This window comes from Typopeltis vanoorti, chromosome 3, assembly GCF_054136105.1.
Source record: "Typopeltis vanoorti isolate ZY-2024b chromosome 3, IOZ_Tvanoo_1.0, whole genome shotgun sequence".
Taxonomy (NCBI): domain Eukaryota; kingdom Metazoa; phylum Arthropoda; class Arachnida; order Uropygi; family Thelyphonidae; genus Typopeltis; species Typopeltis vanoorti.
The window spans coordinates 153,282,903-153,304,258 of NC_143551.1; the positions used below are offsets into that span (position 1 = coordinate 153,282,903).

The 21,356-nt window shown below is 35.5% G+C and overlaps 1 protein-coding gene and 1 long non-coding RNA gene across 2 annotated transcripts in view; one reads left to right on the top strand and one right to left on the bottom strand.

Moving 5' to 3' along the window:
- Positions 1-211: 211 nt before the first annotated feature.
- Positions 212-21,130, bottom strand: LOC150108668 (uncharacterized). The gene is made up of 2 exons (XM_090390917.1): positions 17,441-21,130; positions 212-303 (listed from the first exon to the last, which is right to left on the bottom strand). The coding sequence occupies exons 1-2, from the start codon at positions 20,455-20,457 to the stop codon at positions 234-236; spliced, it is 3,087 nt and encodes a 1,028-aa protein (XP_090247043.1). The 5' UTR covers positions 20,458-21,130; the 3' UTR covers positions 212-233.
- Positions 21,052-21,356, top strand: part of LOC150108669 (uncharacterized) — a 114,957-nt gene continuing 114,652 nt past the window's right edge. The window contains exon 1 of the long non-coding RNA XR_016548139.1: positions 21,052-21,143. This is a non-coding gene — a long non-coding RNA (uncharacterized LOC150108669). The remainder of the gene's footprint in view (positions 21,144-21,356) is intronic.

A 21,356-nucleotide genomic window follows, 5' to 3' on the forward strand; every position in this document is an offset into this window, starting at 1 on the left:
TAGAACTACAGGGCAAGTGATTATGAACAAGCTTAGGTGGAAGCTTAAATCTGTTCCATGGCATAAAACATTGAAAGGGAAGGATGTTAGTAGAGCATGGGAGTCAGTTAAGGGCATCTAGAGGAAGCAATATTACATTGTATACCTAAGGTAAGGAGAGTTAATCAGATACGAGTTAGACTTGAGGCAACATGCGATGCAGGAGACTAGGGTGTGAGAGTATTGGAACCTGGTCACAGGATCAGAAGAGCTATCCATAACCAAGGTGGCCACACTGCCTCCCTGTGGTCTTGACTTGGGACTCTGTAAAACATGAGGAATATTCTGTCAAGAAAGGGATATATATATATATATATATATAGTTAATCAGATATGAGTTAGATGGATGAGTAATATCATTAATCATGAGCTGCAGAAGATGCTATGGAGAGTATATAAGGAGAAAGGTGATCACACAATAATAGTAATAAACATAGAGAGAGAGAGAGAGAGAGAGAGAGATAATAATAAATTTAGTTTATTCCTTTATACTCTATTATACTCTAACCAAGTGAAAAATAAACTTTCAACATAGAGAGAGAGATATATAACACTCACCTGTAAGAACAATAATCACAATGAAACTGCCATTTAACTTTAGTCCCAGTTAAGGTCACAAACTGATAATAGGTTGTTCATGCCCTTGGTTGATTGACAGTATATTTGGTCTCTTTGTGCAGTAGTAATTTCTGTTAACACAATTTCCTTCCATTATCTTATTGCCATTCACAAGAAACTTCAGTTTTTCAGCAGCTACACAAAATTAGCCAGCCTTTCTGATCAAAAATCTGATCGACGTAATAATTTTCTGCTTTACTAGTTGTCATGCATTACTCCACTGTATGGGAGACAGAGACAAATATTTTTAAGAATGATAGTCTTGCTATGTCTATTTTTTGAGTTATATAAATCTGATGCTTGCTTGTTTGCCAGTTTAGTGTTTAATGGTGCAAAGACAGCCATGGTTGGACTTAACCAGGACAGATCATATCGGTTTTCAAAACAAAAATGATTGGATAATGAAACAAAACTAGAAACTGGTATAGATAAGAATGTATAACGTACAAGTGTAAAAAAAGTTTGTAAAATACAAATAAAATAACCAGTATTAAAAGTCTGTATACAAAGAGATATCGTATGCATAAAAAATGATCTATGTACGGCAAAAAATATTGATTTTCTATAAAAATTTAAAAACAAAGGATATTTGGTGAGTAATAAAATCTGCCTTACTGTATAGGCCTCAAATAGATTATAAATATTATTATTACGGCCGGCGAAGGTTGGTTGCTTGGTAGAGCCTCTGCTACTAATAGCTTAAGCAAGTTTGAGTGCGGTTAGTAGTTGGATGGGAATCAATCGTTCGATGCTGTTGGCACACTCTCTCTCTCGATGAGTCTTTGGACTATATGGAGGTGTCACATAATAATAATAATTATTAAGAGAGACCTCCAGGGAGGCAGGAACTCATTGAAGGAGGCAAAAAACTTCACACACCAGCTGTCATACTTTTTCTTGAATTCATTCACACTGTTTGCATACAACATCCAATGACAATCCATTCCAATCAAGCAATACTCTATGAGAGAAAAATCTAGCCACCCCCCCCCCCCACACACACACCTGACAGCATTCATTCTCAACTTCCAAGGATGCCCTCGCATCCTTTCCCTACCCTCCATAAATTGAAAAATTCCATCAACTGAAATCATGTATGATCCTTTCAGAAGTTTGTCAGTCTCAATCATATCACTCCCTCTTTCTCCTGTTTGCTAGTGTCTGCAATTTACAAATTCTCAACCTGTCTTCATAATCAGTATTCCACAATCCTGATAACTCTCCTTTGCACTCTCCCCACTGTATCAGAAGCACAACAGAAACCACGAGATCAGACCTGCACACAAAAAAGTCCAAGTGAGGTCTTATCAAGGCCTTGTAAAGAGGCAAAATGACACTCTTATCTTTACATGTCAAAGTACATTTCAGCATTGGAATGATGTTTTGAGTTATATTTGCAATCTTTGCTACATGGCCCCTGAACTTCAACTTCCTATCTACTAACACTTCAAGATCCCTATGCCTGGTCAGTTTCTTCTAGCATAATCCCATCAATATAATATAACATTGGATATCTAATCATGCCAAAGTGCATGACTACATTTACTGATATTGAACTGACATCGATTTTTCCATGCCCACACTTTCCAGTCTATTCAAATCATTTTGCAAGTACTGCATATCAGCCGCAATCCTGATTACTCTACCTAACTTTGCATCATCAGCAAATAGTTGTTTGTTACCAGTCAAATCCTTCCCAATTTTATTAATGTACAGGTTGAATAACAGTGGACCAAGGACTGATTGTTGCAGTACACCACTGGTTACCTTAAATTTTGCAGACTCACAATCTCTTGTATACCACTTTTTGATATCTCTCAGTCAGTTATCCACGTTAATATTTTATAATCCAGACCAATATTCTATAATTTATGCAATAGTTTTCCATGCTGTATTCTGTCAAAAGCTTTAGCAAAATCCAGAAGTATTATGGTGTATCCATTTCCCTTGTCTAGTTTAATGGTAATATTATTATAGAATGTGAGCAAACTGCTAAAACATGACCTTCCCTTACCAATGATTTTTGTAATCTCTGTCCATTACAAAGCAGAGATTCTCTGTCAACCCATTTCTGATTTGGAAATGTCTTTGCACCACCCGTGTGCAATGGGATGACCATACATTCTTTCTGCTCCTGCAGAATCTTCCCTGTTCTGAGACTCAAATTATATAGTCTGGTTTAAGGAATAGCCAGTTCATGAACTGGCTTCGGGATTCCTACATTGAGAGATTTTGTTTTCTAATATTAGTCTTGGATTTTTGATTTTTTGAGAATTGTGAATGGAGAGTGTCCATCATTTCATCATCAGGAAAAATATCTAAGATGCCGTCACAATGGACTCCCTCTAGGACACCAGGTATATTTTAGTTGTTTCATCCTCCTGTGGGGGAGCTGAGGTATCCTTGCTATCTGTTAATAGGCCATCTATTAAAGGGTTTGGAGGCACGTGTTTGATTCCCTGTGGTGCATATTCCATTTTTTTGCTATTTTTTAATAAGAGAATTTTCATGTAGTGGGACTATTTTTGGCATGTCATCAGGTGTAATTCCATGTTAATTTTTCTCTTTGATCTGCTCTACAGAGAAAGTCAGCAAGCAAGTAATACCATTCAAGGATGTTATAAGATGGTGAGACTGATGTATTGATATCCCTACAGATATGTTCTTTACAATTGCCTTCTCGGTGTAAGAGAATTTAGCAAATAGTCTTGCCACTGTTGCAGTATACTATCTTTCTGCCTCCTGATAAGTGATGCATTGCTCTGTTATATTTTTTGCATCTCGTTTCCACTTTTGCCATGCTCATGAGTACATGGTCTCTCGCAGAGCATTTTTGTGTTTTGCTCTTATAATCTATTCTCATGATCTTAACCATATTGGGCATAGATGGCAGAGCTGTGACAAGCAGTCCGAGAATAATCATATTTCTGACATTTAAAGCAGCACAAAGTGTTCAGGATTTAGAGCCTTACTGGCTTCTGAGATAACCTGCTTTGACAATTCGTGGTGGTTTTGATATGCTGATGGTAAGGATGATGTTCCTGGTAGGAACTAAGTGCCCATCCCTATGTATGAGAATTCTTATGGCTGTCACACCTGTCTTTAGGTAATCTTCAGTGAGGACTACCCTATCAGGAGGTCTGACGCTGATATTATGCCCTAGAAAAAGTAACGTTTTGTGGGGATAACTGTAATTGGTACCCCCCCCCCCAAAAAAAAGATGTTATGCGAAGTAATTTTTTTGATTGTTGCTGCTTCCTGAATGCAGTTTCTTTACAGAATTTGGAGCTCTTGTCAACCCTTCTGTATGGAAAAAAGTTGACACTTTTCAAAGTGGACATTCTCCTCTGGTGAATGCAGGATTAAGAAAGGTGGTACATTTGTTGCAGCTTCTGATGTTTTTTTGTTTTGATTTGGTTGTTTTCCATGGTTCAGGCTTATCGAAAGCACTCTGATAAACAAGAGGATGAATAATTATTCATTTTCAGGAAGGGTCCTATTTGGAATCAGATCTTCCCACCCTCTGGGAGCATCTAATGTGGGAGCCACACATTAGATGCTCACCCCCTGGAAAGCAATGACTGTACTTGGGAGCAGAATGCCATACTGGCACCATAGCAAGCCATGGACCCTGTCCTTGGACCATGGGGAAGGAAACTTATTGAACTTTACAGGCAAATCCACTATGACCTGCCCAGGACCAATCAGGTCCTGGGCAGGCCATCCAATATTGACAAAGGTGAGACCAAAGTAATGTAAGACTACTGGAATTCCTCTTTCTGGATATCCACTTGTTGCATTGCATAGCAAACATGTGGTGAGGCATTGGATCCTAGCGATAGTGGTCTGAACAGGATAGTAAAAAAGACTCAGGTGAAGTAAAGCAAAGAATATGGAATGAAAAGGAAAGCAGAAGAATAAGAAAAAAAGGCCACGACCATCATTGGGAGGTCCCATTCACCATGAACAGGTACCTCATATGGAGGGGAATCTGATGCATTCTTCTAGTTTTGCTGATGCAGTGGCATCACATTTACATACAATTCTAAATATCTGAGGAAATGAAACAAAACCACAACAAAGTCTTTTACTTGCTTAAGATATCTTGAAATCTCTTCTTAAGTTGATAGTTCTCTCCGTTCTGCTTCTTCATTCAAGCTTCATCTTTCATAACCAGTGTACTTTAAGATATTTTGAAAATATCTTAAAGCACACTGTCATTATCATTATAGATATTTTGAAAATATCATTATCAACTTTTCCTAAGTTGATAATGCTTTATCATCAAGAAACCTTTTATTACTTGAATGATTTAAGCTTCAATATCTTCCATAGCCAGTATCTTAAACTCTCATCTCCTCACTCTTCATATGTGGAGTGAAGATCATCTAGTGCATTTCAATGCTATCAAAACAAACTCCTATTTTATAACCTGGAAGAAAGATCCTACTTCACTCTCTTTATTTTTGAATATATTTAAATTTCCAGTTTGTCCACCACCAATCTTTTTTTTTTTCTTTTTCATTCAACAAACACGACTTTTTCCTACTCAACTCCTAAAACTTTATAAACCCAAGTCTGATTGATCTTAGAACATACTTCTCACATTTTGCTATACTTTTGAACAAGACGCATGCGAGCACAAAGTAAAAAGATTTTTATTTAGCAACAATGCAGTGGCAACCTCCATCGGCAGTTTGCACTTGGCTTCAACAGTTCCTCTGTTGATTTTGTTTGAAAAATATGTTATTTGTGTATTCATCGTTAAATATTTTGTGATATTTTGTGGAACATGGCCCCTACATGCCCAATTAAAAACCTAGTGAAGAATCACAGAAAAAGAGGCGAGCAATTGATATTGAAACGAAGTTGCAAGTTCAACGATAGTGACGAAGCAATGACAAGGTCCTATAAGTTATTGGAAAATCTACTTCCATCATGCATAGAGGACCTGAACCAAAAGCGCATAGCTCTTAGCACTATGACCATAACCACTAAGTCTCTTCAACATGGTGAAGGAGAAAGCAGGGCCCGATTATGACTACGAATTCAATGCTTCTTCCAGTTGGTTCACGAGATTCAAGCAGCATTTTGCACTGCATAATGTGAAAATATAGGTGAATCTACAAGTTCCAATGAGAAGGCTGCCAAGGAGTTTGTGGAGAAATTGGATAAAATTATTACAGAGGAAAATTATTTGCTACAGTAAATATTTAATATCGATGAGACCTCCTTATATCGGAAAAAAATGCCCGAACAGAAAATTCATCCACAAAAAGCTAAAATCTATGTCTGGTTTCAAACCTCTTGAAGACCATGTTACAATTCTGTTAGGGGGTAATGTGGCTGTATATAAATTGAAACCATTTGTGATATGGCACAGTGAGAATCCACGAGCCTTCAAAAACATTAGGAAGCATACACTTCCAGTTCATTAGCAGAGATATAAGAAGTCATAGATGATTCAAAAATTGTTTGCAGATGCCTTAACTGTTATGCGAGTGAAATGGAAAGCTACTGTGTGAAAGAAAATGTAGAATTTAAAATTTTATTAATTCTAGATAATGCTCCAGGTCATCCATCTTATATTGGTGATCTTCAAGTTCAAGATCATGTTTCTCCCTCCAAACACTATTTTATTGATCCAACCAATGGATCAGGGAGTTCTAGTAATGTTTAAGGTTTATTATCTATGGAGAACTTTTTCACAAGCGATTTCTGCTGATGAAGGAAACGACCAGACTCTCATTCAATATTTATCATGCTATTAAAAATATTGCTTTAGTTTGGGACAAAGTGATCTCTCAATGTATGAGTGGCATATGGAAAAAAGACATTAAAAAGGTTTGTGCACAATTTTGGAAGTTTTGAAACAAAAAAAGACCTTTGTAAATTGAGTGAAGAAATAGTGAGCCTAGCAAACAACCTGAGTCTTGAAGTGAATGATGACGACATAGTTCAACTCATAGGAAGTGCCCTTGAAGAGTTGACCAACGAAGAATTGGTTGAACTGGAGCAACGAGAAAAAGAAGAGGTAGTCAAACAATTCACAGTCTTGCAGAAATGTTCTCTGCAGTTAGCGATGTTCTCAAAATGGTTGAAGACATGGGTCACAATGTTGAATGCTACTTATTAGTAGAAAGGAAAGTACATGATGCATTTGCTTGCTATAAACAAATTTATGATGAAAAGAAGAGGAATAAGCAAAGCACATTGGACATTTTCATCAAAAAAAAAAACAAAAAAACAAAGATTACACCAGAAGAGGCACAGCCTGGTCCTTCACATAGAGAAGATAATGAAGATGGGATTGTGGAGGAAGATTTGAGTGATTATTTTCCTGTTTTATAGTGGCAGTAACATACACAGTACAGTTTTATAATAAGATTTAAAAATTAAAATGACAGCATACTTATTACTGTTAAGTCACTAACCCATATAACTCTGTTGATTTAATGTATCGACTTACGTCTGAACCGACTTATATCCTACCTGATGGAACAGAACCCTGATGTAAGTCAAGGTACTGGCTAAAAAGCAAATCACATTTTCTCTGTCTCTTGTGCTGACAATCAATATCCCTTTGATAATATTCCAAAAAGAGATAAGAAGAGTGTCCAAACTGGATACCCAATAAACTCCCATAGTCCTGATGGCATTTCTCTGATCCTTCTGAAAGTTTATGCTCCAGAGATCACTCCTGTTCTATGTAACTTTTTCATTATTCCCTATTTCCTCTGGTGTCTATCCTGCAGCTTAGAAATGAGCAAATATTCAAACCATTCCCATGAAGGTGTGTGGGGGAATGTATCATCAAACTGCCATCCAAATTTCTCTCACTTGAGTTCTTTCTATAGCAATGAACGAAATCATTACTACTCAATTTCTAAACTTTTCAGTTAATAAATAGTCACCAGTATGGTTTATGAAACAATCAACAGGGGATCTTCTTGCTTATGTCACTCACCTGTGGGAAAATGTCACAGAAATGTCTGGAGAATCTCAAGGAAAAAATGAAAAAATTAAATTTTGTTTGGGTTTATAAATAATGACAATGCTTACATTATATAAATGCAATACAACATGTTAAAGGTTACAGCTTATGTTTTGACATTGATTGAATAGTTAATATTGGAATTGTTCGATTAACGCTTTAGATCACTGCGATCTAATGCAGTGTCGGAATTATCACGTTAGGCCAATTGTAGCTGGTCTCGCCGATATTTGTTTGCACTTCTCAGTGCACATCACCAGTGATTCCGACACTGCTCGTTTGGGCAGTATATCATATGCTTGCGCACGTTATTTCTGTGAGGTATGAAACTTTTATTATTAGTGCGTGTTCGTCGTGAGGGTGAATTATTTTTTGTAAATCTTATTTTATTTTGTTAAAATAACATATAATTATTTATTTATTACAGATACAAGGCTGAATTATGACGTGTCACTGTTGAAAATATGAAAAGATTTATATTTTTTCAATTATCGTTACACGAAACAAATGCACTGCGATCTAACACAGTGTCAGAATTATCACGTTAGGCCAATTGTAGCTGGTCTTGCTGACATTCGTTTGCACTTCTCATTGCACATCACCAGTGATTCCAACACTGCTCGTTTGGGCAGTGTATCATATGCTTGCGTGCGTTATTTCTGTGAGGTACGAAACTTTTATTATTAGTGTTTATTCGTGGTGAGGATGAAATATTTTTAATAAAGCAATTTTTTAATATATAAATTTATTTATTAATCAATTGGTTACTAATTAGGAAAAAAATAATTTTTTTTTATTCTGTATATGCAGCGCCCCCACTTAAAATTTTCACTGGCCACCACCAATCTCAAGTCATTGCTATGACATCTCTAAGGTACCTGGTTTTTGTTCTGCACAAAGGCCTATTGGAAGAATACTATTAGAGTGCTTCCATTGTCTGACTTCTGCAATTTGGTTGTAAGGTTTCAAGTTACACAATATGTATGATGGTTGTAAAGCTGGATGTCTTTATTCTCCTTTACAACTAATATCAGAGTTCCATAAGACTTTGTTCTTTCTACTTAATTTCTTATATATTAATGACCATATACATTTGATTGCAAATCCAATTCACAATTTTACTGACAGAGTACATAGCACTCCTCTGTCTCATTTGACAAACCTTGCACCAATCCATAAACCTTCCAGGACATCAACTTATAGAACCCTAAATTCTGATCTCCAAACCTTCCTTCAAGGTTATGGAAGTTTTTTCACTTGGCTATGCTACTAATTATATATTGGGTTTTATCCTTTATCTAAGTGTAAGCAAACAAAGTTTGTGACTGAAGTACTTTCAGGAGTGGGGCAACTCGTGGTAAAGGTGGTATAAGTTCTCATCACTTGCCTTAGTATCTACCATAATGTAAAGCACATCTCCTTGCAGATATGTATAATGCTATGCATTAAGGGAAGGGCCACTACCCAGACTGGTTTCGACATTTACTGATTAGTGGTCTCATTAGTGGGAGCCAGACCCAGAGGTGGTGATACTAAGGTGGAAGTAATGGAGAAGTCATATTTACCTATAAGAGTTTCAAAGAGTGTCACACCCTATTATTAAAAGTTTCTGGATCAGAGATAATTTTATGGAAGTTTTTTTCACTTGGCTATGCTACTAATTATACACCCTCTGTCCAAAGAGAAACCGAACTCTTGACAGAAAATAAAATACAGGCCAATTATAATTATTCAAATCATTAATTTCAATCAATATACTCTCCCTCAGCCTCGATACAGTGTTTGGCACAGTCAATTAATTCATTAAATGAGTTTTTTATATTGGTTTTTGGGATACTGTTGAGGATCGTGGTTACTGCCGCTTGAATGTTTTCAATGGTGTCGTTATTGCTTACCTTTCATTGGCAAATGAAGTTGGGGGAAGAGAAAGAAGTCACAGGGTGCTAAATCAGGTGAACATGGTGAGTGATCCAACACACAAACTTGGTTTTTGCTCAAAAACTGTCTCACAATGTTCAAACGATGAGATGGTGCAAATCATGATTTCAATTTATGAAGGCCCAAATTCTCGGTCAAAATGTTGTGTACAGTTGAATTTGGAATCCCCAATTCATCTTCAATCAATCTCACGGATGATTTTGGGTTTTCTTTGATGAAATCATGCACTTTTTGGATGTTAACTTCACTCAGTCTGGTTTTTGGATGGCCCGACTTTTCGTCGTCCACAAGAGTTTCATGACCACTTGGAAATCGCTTAAACGACTCGTAAACTTGAGTATGGGATAAGAATTCATCAATGTATGCTTTTTAAAGCATTTAATGCATTTCGGTAAAACTTTTACCAAGTTTAACGAAATCGCAGCTCTCCGTTTGAAACCCATTTTCCGACCATTCGTCAAAACACACTGCCACTCTTGGCACTATAATTCTGCTTCTAATGAAACAAATGCCATAAACAGTTGACACAACACCAATGAAGGTTGTTGCTTTTGACAACAAAAAGATACAAAAGGTGGTGCCACTAGTTTCTTCTATTTTCTAAAAGTTCAGTTTCTTTTTGGACAGAGGGTGTATATTGGGTTTTATCCTTTACCCAAGTGTTATCAAACAAAGTTTGCACCTCAAGTACTTTCAGGACTAGGGCAACTCGTGGTAAAGGTGGTATAAGTTCTCATTGCTTGCCTTAGTATCTCCCATAATGCAAAGCACATCTCCTTGCGGACATGTATAATGCTATGCATTAAGGAAAGGGCCACTACCCAGATCTTCTTTGTGGGCAATATACATGTCCGCAAGGAGATGTGAGAGATGTGCTTTGCATTATGGGAGATACTAAGGCAGGTGATGAGAACTTATACCACCTTTACCACGAGTTGCCCCAGTCCTGAAAATACTTCAGGCACAAATTTTGTTTGCTAAGACTTGGATAAAGGATAAAACTTCTTCAAGGTTCTGATAACCTTGTTAATTCCATTGTTAACAAAAACTCAATCCTGTCTTAGTACTCACTAAAAAGGAACCCTTTTCTTTAGATTTTATGTTACTTTAGACACCAACCAAATGTCCAGAAATGTGACATTCCTCTTCTGGAGATACCTCAAACCCACAATGTCAACAGTAGGTTAGATAACTCTTACCTCCTGCTGACTTCACTGCTTCATTAATTCAACCTTGGTATCTTTCTGAGTCTAGCTTTCACTGATGAGACCTCAATCAAGGTCAAAACTGATCTAAGTAATGACTCTTTCTTTAATGTATAGCATTATACACATCTGAAAGGATAAGCACTTTGCATTATGCAATACTAAGGCAACTGATGTGAAGTCAATACTCTTTATACAAGTAGCGTAATCATGAAAATACTTCATGCGCAAACTTTTTTTTGCTTATAAACAAGAATATAATTTTTTGGCAAGTATAATTTACTTTGTAACCAAGCAAAAAAAAAAACTCTCTCTCAGGAAAACAAATTTCTTGAGGGATAACTATCATATGTAGTATGATAAACAAGGGGCACATGAGCAAAGTTACTTAGATTTAATCATTTCATCAGAGGATGTGATTGTGAAATCTTCCTCCATTTGGTGAGAGTGACCATAAGGTGATATCTGAACAGAGTCGGCTACATAAAATTTTCTTAAAGATACCAAGCTATTTTAAACCTGGTTTTACTCCATTTCCCAAGTAAGCAAACAGACAAATAAGTCAAGTTTGCACCTGCACGTAGTGTAAGTCTAACTGACCCACAAGGTAGTGCAAGCCTAGGCAACTGGTGGTAAAGGTGGAATAAGCTCTGGTCACTATTCTTAATATTTACCCTTAATACAAAGCCCATCTACTTGAGGAGATGTATGATGCTATGCATTAAAGGCAAGGGGACAAATATTAAGAATAATGATCAGAGCTTATTCCACCTTTACCATGATTTATTTATTTATTTATTTTATTTTATTTTATTTATTTTTTTTTTTTATTTTATTTTTTTTTTTTTACAGAGGTCAAGTCCCATGAGAATGTTGTAAAAATAACTTGTCTCTGTATATTTTGTACTAGATATTTTTGTAAATAACCCTTTGGAAGTTAACTGTATATACTCCTTTAATAAGAATATTTCAGTGTGTTAAAAAACAAGGCAATGTTTTAGTGCCAGAACTTTATGTAATAGCTTTACATGACGGCATAAGAAAGGGTGGTTTTTTTTTTTTTTTTGTGTATGAGAAAGACTTACAAGCTCTGTGTGTAAACACCTCCGAAGTGAGTCAGAAAGGTTCAAACAACTTCCCGATGGATAGCAACTTAGAATCAAAAGAAAGTGGGCCAAACTTGAAAGTCATGCCGAGTTCTTTGGGGGTTACAAACTTTGTGAGAGGTCTCAGAGAAGGCATAATAAAAAGTGACAGAGCCAAGCATAGTTAGCTTTCCGGTTCGAGACGTCAAGAGAGGGTTTCCAGAGGCCGCAGACGGGGCTCCCCAGTTCCAGTCTAGAGAGAGAGAGTTGAGTTGCCGAAAGGAGAAGTTCCAATTGCCGGAGGAAAGCTTCCAGGCCAGAGAGGAATCCTGGTTGATTCCTCAATTGGCGGCAATTACAGTTTCTTAGAGGCGGGAGTTCAAGCTACATGAGACGGCAGTCGTCAAGGCATTTTCAGCGAGCCAAAGCAGAGGAGAAAAGGCGATGCAAATTACCCGAAGCAGCTTCGCTCGGAAGTTTTTCTTTTCGCTTTGGGAGAACAACATTTTGCCGGAGCTGTACGAGTTTCATAGGTAGCTGTTTACAGCCCGCTATTTTTTCGATGAGATACTACTGAAGCCAAATTTCTTGAAGGAAGCTCGAGATCTGAGATGAAAGAATTGCCATAGAACTTTTAGTGAAAGACTTTTGACTGAATGTGCGATACAGAGCCTTTGTAAGTTACACACTTTTGTATATTCCCCTCTTATAGTTGTCATAGAAGGATGTTTAAGATTTCTGTTTAATAGTGATAAGAAGTGTTCTTAAGAGAGTCAATTGGCATGTTGAAAATTGATATCAAATTTGTAAAAATAACTCTAACCTGTTTGTAAGTAAACTAGGAGTTTAATAAGTTGAATTTGTAAGCAGAGAGTTAATAGGTTTTTGAGTTAAAGAGATTAATTAATGTTGAAGTAAAAAGGTTCTAATCTGTGCTAAAGAATTTTTATAGATGGATAGAGAAAGCAATCTCCCTATTGTTTAATTCATGTATATTTCATAGTAATGTAAATAAAATGTGTTTTGATTTTTTTGTTAAAGGAGTGCTGCCTGATTGTTTATTTTTACAACTGCACTGTTCCTAAATAAATCGGACTTGTGAGCGGGAAACTAAGTGGGATAGCCAAAGCGTAAAGTTAAGTAAAGTTAAATAGACCACGACTGTTTATTAAAAGTTTTATTGAAGGAATTCGTGTTAGAGAGAGAGAAATCTGCTGGCCGTATTATTGAGTTTTATGCTAATTAAATGATATTAGTGGCACAGCTAAATTAAATAAATTTTCTAGTATCTTAAGCATAAGACACGTAGTGCGAAGGATGGATAATCATAGTACGCAGTAGAGTAAACAAGAAAGGTTACGAGAGAGAAAGCACATACAGCTAATTAGCATAAAGTATAAAGATAAATATTTTAAGAATAACAGTATATAAGGTATAGAAAAAAATAAAGACACTTAAAATAAAGAGAAATTAACAGCATATGATTACTATGGCGCAGCATATGTTTACAGTGGACCTTATCGACATTTGTTTAGGTGATGAAATTCACAGAGTGCTGCAATAGCACTGCAGCTGTTTAGGTAGTATAGCTTCATATGCCAAGCACAGTGGATCAAGGTTGGTGCCATCACTGTGAATGGTATTAACAACCAGAATGAAGGGAAAAATCCTGTGTCCATCATTTTAAACACTCCTGGCATCTGCTGAGTTTGCATGACATGCAAATTCCATGCATTCGGTGTTTACAACACTCCCTGGTGAATTTTGGAACTTTTTGTTTTTCCTACATGACACACAATGTTTTACTGAAAGTAATCAGAGCATTTGGATCATTGGATGGCACTCCCCAAGGTGTTAAACAGGAATACTTTAATTTTGATCATCTTATATATATATATATATATATATATATATATATATATAAGATGATCAAAATTCAATATACAGTTGGGGTCTCTTTTTATGCGATAGATACGTTCCACAGAAAACCGCATATAAAAAAATCACACAAAACAAGACCTAACTTATGTTGAAAAATTAGGGATACGTTCCATAATTTTCTAAAACTGCATAAAACAGAAGCAATGAATTAAAATAAACCTAAAATCGCATAAAAAAGTTTATAAAAATTCAGGAAAATAAGAATGCCAAAGAATACTACCTAAACAGCTGAAGTGCTATTGCAGCACTCTGTGAATTTCATCACCTAAATTTTTATTGAAAAGTAACAATTTTTTTTACAATTTTTCATCAGAATTATCGTCGCTATTAGACAATATTCAGCAATGTTTAAGAACTGGTGCGAAATCACTTTCATCATCAGAAGAGATAGTCAGCGCATCAGATCTGTATGGTAAAGGCAATAGTTCCTCGTTCTGTGCCGATTTTTTTTTCTTCGGACAATGTAATCAGTGATTAAACTTTGCAATGATGATTTTACTAATTTTTTATACAGCTTGCGATATCCAGACATACAGTTCTTCAGCTCCCATTGGAATTTAAAGCCTCATTCAGAATTTGTGTCATTAACAAGAAAATGGTTTTCCAATTTATTGCACAGTTCAAGACCTTCTCAAATTATACTTGCAGTGAGGGAGGACAAGTTTTTCTTCTGCTTCACTATCGTTTTCTGGATCTTCGACGATATCTAAAGTTAATCGATATCCAATAATATCATCGTCACTTAAGGCATTATCCACAAGCAATTCATCTACATCATTCTGGCTAAATGTATCAAAACCTTCTCCACCAATTTCATGTGCCAAAGTAATGATTTCAGCTGAAAATGTAGATGTTTGAATGGTTGCACTGTTTGTGACATATCCAAGCCAAGCTTCTTTCCTGCAGGCTAAAGTTTGTCGTCTTATTTCAGCGATAGCAGATGCAACATGATTTAAGCAGTCCAAAATAGAAAATTTTTTCCAAACGTCGGTCGCTGTTAATGATTCATTTTCTAGTTTATCCAATATAAATTGAAAAGTGTGCTTAACGTAATATATTTTAAAAAGTAGCAATTATGCCTGGATCTAATGGCTGAATAATGCTTGTTGTATTGGATGGAAAACACACTACCTGCACATTTGGATGTTCTAAATGCAGATAACTTTGTGTATTGTGAACAATTAATAAAACTTTAAAAAATTGAGAGCTTTTTGCTTTATATATGCTTCCACTTCTGGTACAAAGCAATTATGGAACCATTCAGGAAATACAGCAGTTGCTACCCAGGCCTTTGTATTAACCATCCAACGTACTGGCAGCTGTTTCAGATCTCTGCCTTTTAGAGCACGTGGTCTTAGAGATCGATTTACTAGGAGGGGTTTCAACATTCAATCCTCTGATGCATTGCTACAAAATAACAATGTTATTCGATCTTTGCTTGCTTTAAATCCACTTGCTTCTTTCTTAGACTTTGCGATGCAAATTCAACTGTTTCGTCAGCATTAAACACTTGATTGGGACAATATCCACCATCTTCAATAATTTTAGCTAACTTCTCTTGAAAATTTTTGGCTGCTGCATCTTGCTGCTGAGCCCTCACCTGTAATCTTCATGTTATGAAGTGCATTCCTTTTTAAAAACCCGGTTAGCCATCCTTTGCCAGCCAAAAATTCTTTATCAGCCTGGGAAGTGGAAGTATTCTCCAATAATCTCCAATTGCTTCATCTGTTCATAAAACTGAAGAGCTTTTTGTTCCAAATTATGAGAGCTCATTCTGCTTTTTCTAATAAAGCATCTCTTGAGTACAATGATAATTTGGCACTTAGTTTTGTGCCAGAAATGACAGATTTTCTTATTGCGACGTTTTTTAAATTGCTCTTATAGTAGATTCGCCTAAATTAAAGTGTTTACCAGTCGCCGTAGATCCCTCTCCTTTTGTTAAGTGATATAAAATTGCAATTATCATTTCCAAAGAAATTGCTTTTCTTTGGTGGTGCTTTTTTTTTCTCGAATGGGCCAAATTAAATCTTTAAAATAAAAATTAGCAAAATTTAGACTTAAGATAATGAAAAGACAAACACTTACTCACATGCAAAATTAAATTTCACGGACACTCACTGCTTACACGTTATGCCAGAATGTGCTGCAACACGCTGTTCATTATGTACAACGGTACATAAATTTTGAAGTTATGCACCACATAACTTCAAAACCACATAAAAAGAGACCCGAGTGTGCATATATATATAAATATTGAATCGAGTTGGAGACAAACTACATCCCTGTCTTAAATTCTGATTTTAAGATTAATCTGCCAAAAATCTATCAAACAAATCTATGGATGTCCCCTGTGGACACTGATATATCAGTAGCAATTAAAACGTTCTAAAATCTGAAACAGTATGCATTTCTTCTACCTGATCTCTGTCAGTGTTTCTAGTGTTATAAGACAAAATTCTTTATGCTCGTCCATATAGAATCCATATTATGAGAAAAATTATATTATATATATATATAAGTTATAAAGCTGTAAATGACATTTTCAACTTGACAAGCACTTTGCAGATAGCAATAATAATAAATAAAATAACTGGAGGTTACATTCTTGACATTGCTCTAAGTGAAAGCACATTGTAATAAAGGAATTTAAGTGAGCTCTGTAAATTCCTATTTGATTATGACTTTTAGGTGTTTTTGCAGTGCTTTTACAGGTACTGTAATAAGATGTTGAACTATAAAAAAAAAGAAAATAACCAGCAACATTTTAATGCATGGAAAAATCACTAGCTTAACAATAAACTTCAAATTTATTAGTCAGCCACTTTCCTAGATAGTTCAGATGTTATCTAAGTTCAAATTACATCTAGGTGATAGCTTAGTGTAACAGGAATTAGTGTAAGGACAATTTTAAGTTTTATACTTCATTCTATATAGCATAAATCTTAAAAGGAAATTTATTGTCCACTAAAAAAAGCATGTTCATTCCAAAGTGTTTAGAATAAACAATATGAAACTCTGACATACATATATTAAGTTCTATTTATAGAATCTGAACTCTTAAAACAGCAATATAATCCCAGAATTTTTTGGCATATGTTTAAATTCAAGAAACGTTTTTTTTTTTTATCATTAGTTTATTTATCCCCATCCCTGTTCTGATTACAAATGCACATTTTTGTTTTCATAATAGAAAAAAAGCCTATATATTTAAAGTTTATTTTGAATGTAAATTTTGTAGTTTTTAATACAATCAGCTATTTAACATCATGATACACACAGTCTGATGTTACAATAATGTTATCAGAAAAATAGGAGCTTTAATGGAAACTATGAAAAAATGAGTTGTTACAACAAAAATATTTTAGTTTGAAGCACTGATTTCATATAATTTTTTATTTTATGTACAAGTATTTTGAATAATATTGTGAAAAAATATAAAATTAATAAAACAAAATATCAAACAATAATAGAATAATATTAAATATGGATTTTATCTTGTATGCATACATACAAATCATTTATATATATATACACACAGACATACATAAACAAATATATATATATATATATATATATACTGCATAATGTCCTATAGATTTTGAGTAATCAGAATAACTTACGGACTTTGTTCCTCTTTACAAGACAATACTTCATCATCATCAACTGAACTACTGCTACTTGACAAGTTCTTGCTTATAGTCTCTTCTTTTCTACACCCTTTATCTTTCAACACTTTGTTTGTAGTATTACCCACTCCAGTATTATGGCTTCTAGTGGCTCCACTTTCAGGTACATGGAAATCTCTTCTTGTGGTGGTCTGTAATGCAGCCCAGTTTGGTTTGGGGCTTGGAACTGGCTTGTGGGAAGCCCATGAAAACACTTCATTATTTGATTCAACTTTTGACAGCAGAGATGCAGCAAGACTAACTGGACACTGAAGCCCAATTTCAGTGGCATCACTTTTCTTTAGCTGTTGATGGCTGTGGTCTTGCTTAGTGACTTCACTACTACTACTAAAATTCATCAATCTGGAAACACTTGGAACAGATTTACAAGCTGTATCAGGTGATAACTCCACCAATGAAAAGCATTCTACTCCAGCACTATCTTCTAGTTCTGCAGACTGTAAAGGAGTTGTACAGTCCAGTGTATCAAAATCAGCTGGATGGGAGCAGTTTATGCCACCACCATCCCATTTTTTACGAGCAGAAGATAATTTTGAAAGAGATGATGGCATCATAGCTGAATGTGGGGATGTAGAAGACTGTGAAAATGATGAATCAGCTTCAGCACTTATCCCTTTGGTTACAAGAAGAGTTGAGAGCAGTAAGGAATGTCCACAAGGAAGTGCATCTTTCCTTGGTTTAGTTGCAGGTCTGCACAGGTCTCCTAAATTCCAACTTCTACAAGAAGTTGGGTTTCTGTCTTGCATCTCTAAAAGTCTAAGTAAAACAGATTCATCATCAACAGCTGATCCCATAATACTACTAGTATCACTAACTGTAGGTAATACCTGAACTAAGTTATTTCCATCAGGACAAGATACTGAATTCCACTTGCCTGTTCTCTGATGAAGTCCTATTGCAGCTGTAGCACTGTACTCAACATCATTATCCCCAGACATAGTTTCTACATCAATATCATTTTCATCATTATCTTCTAATGGATTAGCTCTTACACTATTATTTAAAACTTCAGTAGATGTTTCATCACCATGACCTTCGCTCAGACCTTCATTATCATCTGAGCTTGATGAATCAGCTTCACAAGAAGCATCATAGGAATCCAACATATCTTTATAACTTTGAGCACACTGCCTTGCAGGAGCCCTAGAGGTAATGATGGTGTCGTTTTGGCTATAACTTTGAGATTTGGGACTATGAAATGTGTTTGAAGAGACAAGTAACATGTCTGTCCCCTCAGAGAACTGATCTGCATTTTTACTGCTATCTTCAAGCTTTTCTCTAGATTCTTCTCCTTTCATAGTCACATCTACAGTATTATTGGCTCTGTCACCACTTGTTTTATTATCTACAGTTACATGAGTATTGTCAATACAAAAAGAAAAGGGTGAAACACCAGTTGGTGAGGGTATCACAGTAAATGATTGTGAAACAGGAGAATAACATACTGCAACTGGGGATATTACAGGGGATGACTGACCATTTAATATTGATGTATGTACAGTAGATGTTTTTGTGTTGGTGTTAGTGGTGGAAGCACTAGTTGATGCTGGGTGTTCTTGAATTGCATGCTGAATATCTCTTAATTCTCCTTTGGTACTTACAGCTGCTTGATTTCGTGACAGTTCAATTGATAATCTTTCTTTTAAATCATGAATTTGAGCAATATATTGTGCTTGAACAGCCTGTAATTGATTAATGTACCACTGTTGATCACGACATTTTTGAAAGAATGTTGGTGACCGTACCTGAAACCTAAGTATTAAAGTATCTCTCTCAGTATTCAAGTATCCCTCAGTATCAAGAAGATCTAATCGAAAGAAACGGTTATAACCCCAACATTCACCAACTTCAAAGTCAGATGCAAATTCACGAACAATGTTTTTTGTCGGGTCTCTTGATCTTTGGTGTATCATTTCAACTCTATATTCGTACTTAGATGTCTCTGGCAAACCTGCAGTCAACTCAAGAAAAACTGATAAATAGTTTGCTCGAACAACTCCATTGCCATCAGGATAAACTTTCAGTCGCCATGTTACACCACAAACTACCAGTGGTGGGCTATATACTGGATCAGCTCGCTGCTGAAGAACACTAAAATTATGCATAACAAATGTACTGCTGTCATATGGTGGTACCATTTCACTCTGAAAATCAGCAGGAACTGGGGCAGTAACAAAACTTGTCATAGGTTTACGCTGGACCTCTGCCATCATGTTGAGTATCTCTTCAGAACGTGCAACAAGTTCACTTTTGCTTGAAGTATTCAACTTGTGCTCAACTGACTGCAACAAGGATTCCAACTGCTCATTTTCTTGGCTCACTGAATTTTTCTGTCCCATTAAGGTCAGCAGTTTGCTTTTCAGTTGAGAATCTAGACGCGAAATCATGTGTTCAACAGCATATCTAATTTCATGAACACGTTCATCTTTGGCAGCTCTGACACCTTCCACATTACGTTCCACCTCATGAACCAAACTCATTAGCTCAACTAGTCGCTGCCGTAAATGAGAAAATTCCTCCCTAATTTGACTGACATGTTGTTCATATACTTCATCAAGAGGTTTAAAAACATGACTTGTATGCATTCCTCCCCATAAAGCACACTGGTGACAAATACATTGCTTGCAATTCGAACAGTAAACACTTAGCTTTTCTTTATGTGTTTTACACGTTTCCTTTTCAGGGATATCACTTTTTGATGCTCCAACCAACTGTAATGTATCCAACTGCTGAGTAACTTCTTCCACCCAACGGCAGTTGACTAATTCGTGTAAATGAAGAGATGCTCTACAATGGGGACACTGTGAGCGTTGTTCAGTTAACCACCTGCGGATGCAAACATAGCAACACAACTTGGAGCAATGGGGACATAAATGAGCATCCTTAAGTTTCTCCATACATATAAAGCAGCGAAAAACTTCAGCTAAACTTTCAACACTGTGTTCTTCCATTGCTACTTTGTTATCACGCTAAACTATTAATTAATCCATTTAAAAATTAGACAACTTAAAAATTACTTTTACTGTATAGTGTTGTTATATTTAACAATGCCAGAATTTCATTAATTTTTTTTCTTCTTTCCAAATTGCAACATTCTGCCAAATTCTTGAAGATTCATGTGAGACAATTCAAGTGATCAATGGCATTTCCAGAAAATAATAACTAACATAATACTCTTCTTAACTGCACTAGTTATATTTCACTATATTGTTAACAGATGGAAGAATTCATACTGACCCTATATATGCAGAAGTCTGACGCATAATACAAGATATTTATATTCAGATAAAGCAGGACACTGTATTAGCAAGTCAAATATAAGTGAAATTAAAATCAAATTATATTATTGGGTAAATAGCAGAGAAATTTGTAAACATTTACAACTAAATAATACGAAGAGTTGTAACTACATAGCATTTCTGCAACAGTTTGACACAAAGCGAAGATCACGCTTGTCAAACGCAACTTCTAGACTGAGTGTTCCAAGAAATCGTATTTATGAGTGTTCTCAATTTCATAATGAATTCTTCCTAATAATATTACTCGTTTTCTGCTACTTCATTTATTTATGATAAGTAACAGTAATAAGATGAAATAACAAAGGACACACAGCCAAAACCTACCTACTTTCCTAAAGGTAAGTATACGTAACTTATAAATTCAAATACTACTTCCGGCAATTTACTTCCGGAGAGATAGCCTATATAAGTATTTTCAAATTTTTCCAGATGATTTTCACTTGCTTTTAATATTTTACCTTATTTCACGTATACTTTGTTTAATATAATTTCATACTTCAGTAGTCTTTTTCTATTTCTAATACAATATATTTTTCAAAAAAGTTCATCGC